Source organism: Priapulus caudatus, unplaced genomic scaffold (genome assembly GCF_000485595.1).
Source record: "Priapulus caudatus unplaced genomic scaffold, Priapulus_caudatus-5.0.1 Scaffold1050, whole genome shotgun sequence".
Lineage (NCBI taxonomy): Eukaryota > Metazoa > Priapulida > Priapulimorpha > Priapulimorphida > Priapulidae > Priapulus > Priapulus caudatus.
The window spans coordinates 52,472-64,106 of record NW_014578111.1 but is presented as its reverse complement, the minus strand read 5'-3'; the positions used below and the strand labels follow the sequence as shown (position 1 = coordinate 64,106).

At 45.3% G+C, this 11,635-nt stretch overlaps 1 protein-coding gene across 2 annotated transcripts in view; it reads left to right on the top strand.

Moving 5' to 3' along the window:
- Nucleotides 1–316: 316 nt before the first annotated feature.
- LOC106815146 (epithelial membrane protein 1-like) overlaps nucleotides 317–11,635 on the top strand; it is a 20,307-nt gene continuing 8,988 nt past the window's right edge. The window contains exon 1 of one of the 2 annotated variants that reach the window (XM_014819579.1): nucleotides 317–574. In XM_014819579.1, coding sequence (XP_014675065.1) covers nucleotides 376–574 — 199 coding nt within the window. In that variant the 5' untranslated portion in view covers nucleotides 317–375. Of the gene's footprint in view, nucleotides 575–4,684; nucleotides 4,948–11,635 lie in introns of those variants that run through there. The other variant, XM_014819578.1, reaches the window with a different exon arrangement.

Sequence of the window (11,635 nt, the reverse complement as noted above, 5' to 3'; positions counted from 1 at the left end):
ATCAAAGAAACATCTCTCTTTTTCGCGCAGGCGTTTTCCCGTTGTCTCGCTCGCTCTCACTCTCTTCTTTTCCTATCTTCCTCTCTCCCACTCTGCTACCTTTCTCTCTCGCGTGTCTCTCCCGTCTATATCTCCTCCTTCCTCTCCCATCTTTCTTCTCGCTACCTCCCTTTTCGATCTTCCCGTCTCTCTTACCCGTCGTCCTTCCTCTCTCATCCCCGCTTCCTTCCTCTCTCGTCTCTTATTCTTCACATCTCATCTTATCTCCTCTTCCTCCTCCTCCTCCTTCTCCTCCTCTTCGTCGTTGCCGTCGTTATCTTTCTCATCCTCCTCCTGTCCTCTCTCTATCTCCCCCGTCGCTGTCTCACATGCACGATGGTAGGCATACGTACGGTGACCGCCGCCGTCTTCCTTCTGTTGTCGGCCGTCGTCGTCATCGTCGCCTTCGCGTCGGACATGTGGCTGACGACGACAGCGTATCGCAGCAGCCTCGGTCTGTGGAAGGTCTGTCGGCTCGGCAACTGTCGTTGGTTCTACGAGGATGATTTTCTCGACCCAGTCTCCAGACTGCCAGGTAGGAAGCTATGGCTAAACACCGTGCAGCCGCAACACGCGCATACACACACAGACACAAACACACAGACACAGACAAACACACACAGACACACGCGTGCTTGTGTGTGTGTGTGTGTGTGTGTGTGTGTGTGTGTGTGTGTGTGTGTGTGTGTGTGTGTGTCGTGTGCGTGTAGCCTAGTCGCGTTATTTCTGTGTGATGTGAATGTGTCGTGGTGTGTGTGTGTGTCGTGTGTTGCGTTGGTGCGTAGTGCAGTGTGCGTGTGCGATGTGCGTGTGCGCTTGTGCGTGATCGTGTGCGCATTTAGTGTGGATGATTGTGTATGTGTGGTGTAGTGTAGTGCTGTGTGATGTGTGTGTGTTGATTTGTGTGTGTGCCGTCGCGGCGAGCGCGTGTGTGTGTTGTGTAGTGTGTGCGCGTAGTGTCGAGTGTGCGTAATTTATGGTGTTGTGTGTGTGCTGTGTGTGTGTGTGTGTGTGTGTGGTGTTGTGTTTGTGTGCGTGAGTGCATGCGTGCGTGTGTGGGTGTGGGAGAGAATGTAATTAAAATAACCGTACATGTAATTAGCAAAATGACACGCGAAAACAAATTAGAATTTTCAATAATTGTAATACCCAATGTACAGTGTCGGTATATAGGCAACTTTTGCGGTCGAGCATTGAAACGCATGTCCCAGGAAGCGTGAGCGCATTCCTACCTCTTACTATCCGGAGTGTGCGAATCACACTCTACTATATATAGTTTACTAGCTGGTGTTATAATTCCATGCGTAGCTGACCAAGTGCGAACGGTCCAGTTGCACGACCATTTTGTTTATGTGTGCCATTTCTGAGTCTATAATTGTGTATTTTGAATATGCCTACATATACATATATATATATATATATATATAATATATATATATATATATATATACTTGCGTGCGCGTTCATGCGTCTGTGCGTGCGTGCGTGTGTATGTATTCAATCAATCAATTAATCAATCAATCAATCAATCAATCAATCAATCAGGTCGAGTCTCTTCGGGAAGAATGGTGATGGCATGCGAGGATGGTCTGCGCAGCATAATTAACCGAATTTCATCGGCTGACTGCAGGCCAGTATCGCGTCTGAGTTGGTCGATGTTTGTCAGTCGCTGGCCGCCCCGAGAAGCCCGACCCTGTTGAGGTTCCCAGAGAACCAAGTCGTGCGCGGCAACATTACTGTGTCGGACACAGTGCCCCGCCAAACTCAATCTTCTCGATCGTATCTTAGAGGAGAGCGGTGGTAGTTCCCCATAAAGCACCTCATTCGGAACACGATCTTGCCAGGTGACATTACATACTTTTCGGAGCATACTCGTGTAGCATTCATCAAGTCTGGTCTCGTCTCGTACTGTTAATGTCCAGGCCTCGCATCCGTAGGTGAGAATTGATTCTACCGAGGCCACGAAGATACGCTTTTTTAGCCCTTCCGCCATATTTGAGTTCCAGATGTTGTTCAGCTTGTGGAGCGCACGCCAAGCCTGGGCCTTTCTCACGCCAATATCTTTACCTGAAGAGCTGATATACGAGCCTAGGTACTTGAACTCATCCTTGACAGCTAATATTTCACCATCGAGAGTAGTCAGCTCTACGTTATCTGGGATGTTTAAGGGTACTACCTCGGTCTTTTTAGTATTCAAGGATAGGCCAAGCTTTCTGCATTGAGTCTCCACACCACATAGCAATTCTTGAGCTTGGTTCACCGAGTCACTTGATAGTGCAATATCGTCAGCAAAGTCAAGATCCGTTATCATGACAGGGCCGACTCGCCTGCTCCGTCTTGGGTAGATAGTAAACCCGAGCTCTTCCTCGCGGCCATTTATTGCTTTGCGTAAGACATAGTCAAAGACTATCACAAACAGGTAAGGGGCTAAGGTGTCGCCTTGGAGGACACCTACTTCGATATTAAACATGTCTGTTTCGCCGTCTGGTGAGAGGACTTTTGCCGAGGTTTTAGCGTACATATCGCTTATTGACTGCACTATTTTAGGTGGTATTCCATATGCCAGCAGAATTTTCATGAGCTTGCGTCTGTGAATGCAATCAAAGGCCTTTCTGAAGTCAACAAACGTTAAGACTGCGGGCAAGTTCGTCTTCTTTGCGCCCTCAACGAAACGTCGTAACGCAAGCACTTGACATGTGCCGTTGTTGACCTTCTTTCCCTAAATCCATTCTGGTTGAGTCTTAAATGAGGGTCTAAAGGTGGTCTAATCCTATTCAGAATCATTCTGTTGTAAACTTTCGACACCACTGAGCTCAAGCTAATTCACCTGTAGTTGTCCCTGTTTCTGAGATTGCCAGCTTTTGGTATGGGAACTATGTTCAAGATGGACCATTGCTCAGGAAGCTCACGGTTCTCATGCGCTCTATACGTGTATGGATGCATTCAAAATATTGAATATATATATATAATACATAATATATAGATCAACATCTGCGTGTGATCCTATATACGTGCGTGCGTATGTGCATGCGGGTGTGGGTGAATATAAGTTCAGTCGGGTTGGTTTAGTTCTGTGACTGTCGGCATATATACACGCAGAATCACCGCTGCACGACATTTCCCTCGAGGCTGCTATACCACCAAACGGTCGGTCGGATACAATTACAAGCAAATGGTCGTCGGAAAGCATATCTTTACGTCGGTTATATACATAGTTGCTCTCCCAGAAATGAGCCGCCCAAACGAGTGTGGAGAGAAAATGACGCACGCACGCACACACGCACGCACGCACGCACGCACGCGCACACTCACGCACGCACGCACGCACACACACACACACACACACACACACACGCACGCACGCACGCACGCACGCACGCACGCACACACACACACACACACACACACACACACACATATACCAGAGAGAAAGGGAGAGAGAGGGGACGGAGAGGAGTGGGAGAGAGAGAGAAAGATATCAGATGATAGCGGCTTGGCCGTATGAGGAATGAGCGTTTCCTTCACAGAGAGAGAGATAAGATTGAGAGAGATGCTCTCTCGGAAGCGACCGCCGGAGAGACGAGAGACGCAGAGAGAGAGACCCCCCGAGAAGCAGAGAGCGATGAAGGCCCAGATCCGAGAGAGAGATCAGGGGAGAGGATCATGATGACGAGCGGCACGAGACACGAGAGTTGGCTGAATAATATGCGTAATACTAGGGCGAACCATAATAGAGACCAGTGTCTTGTGTGCGTGTTGATGTGCGGTTTGGGCGGTGTTGGTGTGCGCTGTGGTGTCGTGTGGTGTGGTGCCGTGGTGTGTGTACGGTCGCTGTGCGTCGGCATCCGTCTTCGATACCGTGCGTCCGATGCGTTTACTGCGAAACAGAGAAAAGAGATAGCATGAGTGGAGTCATCATCAGAACGTGAGGGCAAGCCTTCACCACTGGAATGGGAGAAAGAGTTGAGAGTAGAGACACGGAGATCAGATGTGCAGAAGAAGAGACGTAGGCGAGAGAGAAGAGATGAGAAAGGAAGAGAGAGAGCGAGAATGAAAGGAAGGGGGAAGAAAGTAGTCGGGAAGAAAGAAACGGTCCGGAAGAGATCGCTGAGCACAGCGCAGTATCGAGAGAGAGAGAGAGAAAGGGAGAAGAGAGAGACACGCGAGTGCGCGACAGAAACAAGGTAAAGGCGTTTAGGGACAGAGACAAAGCAACAGCCAGAGCGATCTGAGGAAAGGAGAAAGGTGATTGAAGACGAGATTGAGAGAGAGAGAGAGAGAGAGAGAGAGAGAGAGAGACTGTGAGAGAGAAATAGAGCCCGCGAGCATGAGAGGGGCTCTGGGAATTGTACCCGCAGAGATGCAATTATTACCAAGACTCGAGCCTGTCATGAAAGCTATAATGCATGACAATTGCCGATATAAGCACGAATCATCTATCCATTGCGTATCTATGCGTGCACATATATTTATTCGAATGAATTCATCCCCCCCCCTTCGACGTATTAACGTATTAATCGATCATGAACCGCTGCCTCCACGCGCTCAGCTGCTCGCATGGTAGCGCAGCTACGGCGACAGTGACGTCACGCAGACATGCCCTCTGATTGGCATGCACCTGCATACACCTGTGGGCGCAGTAGTGGATTTCAAATGCCATTGTTACCTGGCGACCTCTATACGTGCTCGATTCGCATAGCTGTAGCAAAATGGCGAGTGGATTCGTGCCGACGTTTCTCTCCGGTATTTGGCTGTTTCTGACCACGGCCTGCGTTACGATAGCGTTCGGGTTTGATCAGTGGGTTCTGCTAAACCAGAGCAATGCTGGGCTGTGGCGGGTCTGCGTGCGAGACGTATGTAAGTGGTACTGGGAGCAGAGCCGCCTGACTATCGACACGGATTTACCGCGTGAGTATTACTGCCACCTTTCGTAGGGCGCTCGCTTTGCAAGATGGTGGCACGGCGGGGTGTGTCTGCCTGTCGGACACCTGAAATAGCTTACACGATTATTACTGTGTAATTATCAGCGCGTGCGGGCGTACGGCGAACATAAACGCCTGTTACGTCGACGCATGTGTGTGGGTGTGTGTGTGTGTCACAGTGTGTGTGCGTGTGTGGGAGTGTGTGTGCACACGCAGCCTCCCTGATTAGGGAGTATACACACCGGTTATAATTAACCCCCGCATGCGCTCGTCTGCGTGTAGTATGTATGTAGGGCGCATTCGTTGTAGGCAGCCATGAGTAATATTAATAACGGGTTACACCAGGTTGGAAGGGTGATCGTGTGGTGCGAACAGATGGCTAGACGCTGGTATTCCTCCCATCAACGCCTCCTGTCTTTCCTCCTTCTACTCCGGAGATATCTACTCGAGTCGATAGCTTGCGCCACCGCCCTTATATACGCCGCTATATACACCCGATTGCATAACCCGACCAGGCTGTGTGACTAACGTCAATATACACAGCTAGGGGTCTCCTAACCCTAGCAAAGACCGTTTCTTGGAGCTACCTATTGCACAGCTAAAGTGGCCCTAGTCTAGAAGACATGTCTCACAATACTTCATGCCTACAATACAATACACAATTGGTTATGTCTTCTAGACTAGCGCCGCTAAAGTTAGTGTCCCTGTAGAGTACTATAACGTATTTACCAAATCAGAACCCAATTCTAAGTAAATTAAGCCTCGTCTATAAGTGGACGTTACTGAGTTGGCGACTGTAGAGATGTGTATAATAATGTTTGTAGCTAAGTGTAGACTGGGTGCATGAAACAAGCGAGCTATATGTAGTGCATAGCATGCAAAAACAGTGACGGCGACGCGCCTGCCATGTCATGCATTCTTTGCATTATAAGGAATACACGAAAATTTCACGGTCTGTAAAAACGGCTATGCTTACGGAAGGAAGAACAACATTTCCAAGCTGATTTCAGATATGGTAAATGAGCTCTATGCAGAGCTCTCACCTACGTCTCGTTGCAGGTATAATTAATCTATCGGGTATATCGTATACAAAGGTCAATGTGTACATTTTAAATTCACTCTGAAAGTCGTTAATAATTAACAACCTGCCCTGACTACATCCATGCAAGTGCTGCTAGAATAAGCCTATAGTGTGCGGTTGCATAATCCTAAAGCAATGCGTATACAGTTTCTGCGTACTGTAACGTACGTACGTAGGCCTATATGCGTATAAAGGTTAACCCGATCACATATGTGACCAGCTGCTGTAAACTGTAAAGTAATAGCAGGAGTGAATAATAATAGATCTATTAAATCTATAATAATAGATATATAATCTAATAATCTATAATAAGATCTATAATCTATAATAATATATCTATTAGATCTAATAAATCTATTATTATATTCACTCCTGGTAATATAGCATTGGCAAATGCATTTTACTCGAAATTACCATGCAGGTCCGGAGACGTTATATTGTTCTTGGTATAACTTAATAATTATATTATTCGGGACTGGCTAATATTAGCCACACTAACGGATATGCATACCCAATCGAACTATTTCGGGCCATATAGAGACTATAATTAAGTCCTGGGAATATGACTGCATCTTAGGTGATTCTGACCATAAAATTCTCCTCAGGTGAACGGAAAACATGAACAAAATATACGTGCAGGGTAATCGTTGTGTATATCGAATATATCGATATGTAAATCAATATATATATATTATATATATATATATATATATATATATATATATATAAGCGAATTAATTGCAGAACGGCACGAGGATACTACTACGCTGGTCTTTAGGCCTACACACAATTGTGCACATTGAGTACACACTGTTCAGAATAAAAAAGCGAACTATGTTTGTATAATATAATTTCCTGTATAATTAGCTATTTTGTACACCGCTCAGCAACACAACATTAAGGAAACCGGCTAGTTGTTCTTCTAAAACTAATTCTTAAATTCTAAATATGAAATTCTAAACAGTTATGCGTTATGGAATTTGAAGGCATGGGAAAGGGTAAAGGTAACGGATTATGAATAAATATCATCTAGATGGCGCTGGCATCCCATATCACAGGGAGTCGTCTGCGCGCGCAAATATATTTTTTTACGCACATATTACACTTTTGTGTTCGTTGCTGTGTGTGCGCAGTGCGCGTGCTCGGGTGTGTGTGTCCGTGTGTAACTGATGTCAGCTATGAGCTATCGACACAGTTGTAACTTGTGTTTTTGGGCGGATCACTGTTATTTAATTTATACGCATCGTTTATGATTCGGTGAAGCGTATGAAGGTGTGTATTACCACAGCTTTTACTCGGCTAGCTGTTGGTCAGTTTTCAGCCCGAGGGGGGGGGCACTCGCCTCGGAACTGGGTAGGGGGTGCCTCTGTTACCTTGAAAACCGGACCCTGTTGCAAACCGCTTTAATTTGCGCCCTAAAATACACCCTGTCCCAATATAGTGCACTAAAAAGTATACCCTGTTGCAATATTGCACATTTCGGTTATGTCCTGTCCACCAGGCAGATATATTGGTCCAATATCGGCCTGGTAATATTTGGCCCAATATTGTTTTGCCAATATTGGTCCAATATCAGCTTGATGGGTGTGTATCTAGATAACCCTAGATAACGATGTTCGGAAAATATATTCTGTGCCAATAGTGATGTTCAGAAAATATACCTTGTCCAGCGGCACGTCCCCAGTACCTTTAACGATAGGAGCCCCCCCCGGGGGGGGGGGGGGTTAGTAGTTTGCGCATGGCTGGCCGCAAAGGCTGGAAGTATCGTGTTTGTATTGGAGCCACCATGATCACGTGACTCAACCCCAAATTAAACAGCATGCTAATTATGATTTCATTTCAAACAATAAATTATAATTTTATTCCCCAAAATATTACAAACCGAGTGTGTGTGTGATATCACTACGAAATGGCAAGCTGTGTAAATAGCAAAACTAGTAGGGTTTGTCACAAGTAACAATTAAACAATTAGGTGTATATATTATTAATCTCTCACCCTCTTCTATCTCTATATATATTTATGTATATTGCTCTCTCACTCTCTCATTTTCCCCCCTCTTCTATACCTCATATCTTAATTCCTCTTCCTTTGTCTCGCGCTTGCTCACTTTCTTATCGTCTTTTGCATATAATTGATTGCTATTGTTGGTTGTAGTCGCGTGACCGAAAAGTTCTCCGACTTTCTTTATTGATATTACCAGGAGCGTATAATGACAAATTTGTCGTATAATGACGTATAATGATATATAATGACGTATTTGTCATTATACGCTCCTGATATTACCAGGAGTGGCATGATATAGACGGACTGATATCATGGGTCACCTGACTGGAAACGTTCGGTAACACTGTTCCCGTCGTCAGTGCCATAGATAGGTGTAATAAGTGTGACATGGGCGCTTTTATCGTGTAAGCCACACTACTGGCCGTTGGCCCCTCGCTACATTAGCTGCTAACTATTAGAAGGGACACTGACACTGATATCTCTGTGTACAATGAACCTGCAGCCAGCTTGTTCTTTTGTGCAAAAGGAAAAAATCGTCGGTATTTTTGTCCCTCGTTAGTATGGCACAGTGTCGGTTTAGAAACCCGCCTAAATGTAGAGAGATCGTTATAATTGGGCGCGATTAAGCGAGAGTGCATGCTGAATGTTCTATACTGTCGGTATGGCCAGTGCATGCAGAGACGGAAGAGCAAAACCGGTGTTTGCGGTCAGTTTTATAGGATGGATCACTCTTTGCAAACATTTGACCTTTCCCATGAGCGAACGTTTTGCAGTGATACCACCTCTTAGTCTAGCGAACCACCACCTCTGCATGTCTATAAGGGACACTTTATGTGTTTTGATTGAGTGGTCTCCATCGTAGCTTTTACGTAAACGGTCTCGCAACTAAACATCCACCGTCACAGCAAGTAAAATGCCGGGCCGTACATCTTTATCTATATACGGCTCTGGTAAAATATAACCGCTGAACCGGATGCATACTACAGCGAATAGCGCATCCTAATGACTAAAACGGTGAAAAAATCGCAGAAGGCAGAAAGGTGGGATATGATATGACTACTAGGCACTTTAATTTAAATTAATTATATTATTTAATTTTTTTTTTTTAGGGTTAGGGTTAGGGTTAAGGTTTTTTTTTTTAAGTGCCTAGTAGTCATATCATATCGCACCTTTCAGCCGGGTGCGAAAAAATCATGCCGACGCAAGCGTCGACAAAATGCACGAGCGGGTTTTCTCAAACTTCCTCGACGCGTATTTGCATCAATATGAACACACTATAGACTGTTTTACATTCCGAGGTGCATGGTTACACGCGGTGTTTTGACAGAGAAGTGGATCAACTGCAGTAACGTGTAGCGGGCAGGGAAAGCGGCCTGTAATTATCAAGCACAACGCGTCCGTGTCTACGTGAGGAGATCTTGGTGAATGGAAGACGATGTCTAAACCGATCAGAGCGAGCCGGTAGCAATATTGAAGAAAACTGGAAAGTAACCACCGTATAGCCAGCATCATAGATGTCCCATAATACGCTATGTATACACGCACTGCATATATTGACATCTATAGTCAGTTTATATTAATGTGCTTATATTCGGTCTTAAATGCTTGCCTTATTTAACTGATCTCTGAACAAATTATGTTTAGATATTTGATTCAACTCTACTCGCATTTACCAAGACTGTAGCATGCCGAGGCAAGAAGGTATAGCTTCCCCCAATATTCCAGAGCAAAAAATTTAAAATAATTTTCAATAAATTCACGTATCCCTTCAGTCTAACCATGTTTCCACGTGGTTTATTTCTAAAATATAATACACCCCATCCAAATATTCCCTCGTCATTACTTAGCCAAGTCATAACATTTTGACCCCTGAGACTTTGTTCAAGCAACGACGTTGTTTACTGTAATACAAACCTTGCTTTACTAATTGCAGTAGCGCGCCACACGCGAGCGAGCAAGCAAGCGGGAATACTAAAGGGCAACGGGTTCGTGGCTCTGAGGACTTATTCTGATGCACGGCTGCACTAGTAGCGAACGACCGCAATGGCCCTTTATAGCTCCAGCAATTAGAGCTGTGGTAAAAAGTTATCCGAAAAAAATCACGAGAGCGCGAAAACACGTGATTCGCGTATTGTTTACGACCCTATAAACGTACACGCGGGTTAAAAATGGTGCCCTAACACCATAGCGTATGCTGAAACCTATGAGTTGCGTGTAAAAATATTTTTATACGCACCAAACGCAACCCAAATCAACAATTTTGTCAATTTCTAACCTATTCAACCTATGGGTTGCGTTTGAGTTGCGTGTGGGTTGCGTGTGGGTTGCGTGTGGGTTGCGAACTGAACTTATGATCCCTCAATATCTGCGATCACCTAGCTGCGTACGAGTTGCGTGCGAGTTGCGTTTGAGTTACGTTCAAAACTTACAAGTTGCGTTGGACCTGCGTGCTAGTTGCGTTTGAGTTACGTTCAAAACTTACAAGTTGCGTTGGACCTGCGTGCTAGTTGCGTACTAGTTGTGAATATTGGTCACGTGGTAAAAACCTGTATAATAACCTATATAATAATATATATAATATCCGTTATATTGGTGATGCGAAGACCAACTTTCCGTAGCAGCTCATCGTACATCTCGGGGGGCATCCTCATGAAGTTCTTGAATGCACCTTGGTCCTCGTTCCGGAGCTCCACCAGAAGCTGGTCGTAGAGACCAAAGAGAAGGCGCCTACTAATCCATGGTCTAACCCACACTCTTCTTCTTCTTCTTCTCCCCCTTCTGTTTATTCTATTCTGTATGTGTTGGAGTGCTAAATTGACCAGATTGAACTGATGTCCAATAACAGCAAGAGGTAGCTACATGTTGTCACCTCGGAGGTCCACCAACAACTGACACCGATCTAGAAAAGGCCCACTATTTATACCATTTCTCAACACGCATGTAGTACGTAACTAACACGCAACTCACACGCAACTAATAGGTTGGATACGCAGGGCATAGGTTGGGGATACGCTGGGAATACGCACAATAGGTTGGGGGTACGCTACACACGCAACAGGATCGCAACACGATCGCAACATGATCGCAACAGGTACGCAACACATTCGCAACATGTACGCTACCAAAACCGGGCCAGATACCTCAAATTTGGACCTGCGATCACCTGCGTTCATAACTTATGAGTTGCGTACCAGTTGCGATCGTGTTGCGATCGTGTTCCGTGCGTAGCGTACCTGTTGCGTCCCTGTTGCGTATAAATTAATCGCAGGCGTTCGCAGAGAATTATTGAACTGTTCAAAATTTCTGAACTTACTCTGCGTGTGTCTGCGATCACCTGCGTGCTTGTTGCGTACTTCAAACCTATAAAACCTATTAGTTGCGTGTGAGTTGCGTTCGGAACTTATACCCACTATTTTTTATTCGCAACCATACGCAACTGGTGATCGCTATGGTGTGAGGGTCTATGCATGGTCATCACCATGCACTGATCTCTATATACTATCTTCTCTATATATAACTGTTAGTATCAGTGGTCATCGCGCGTAGCCGTCAGTGATATATCCTCGACGCTGTCTCACAACAATTAAT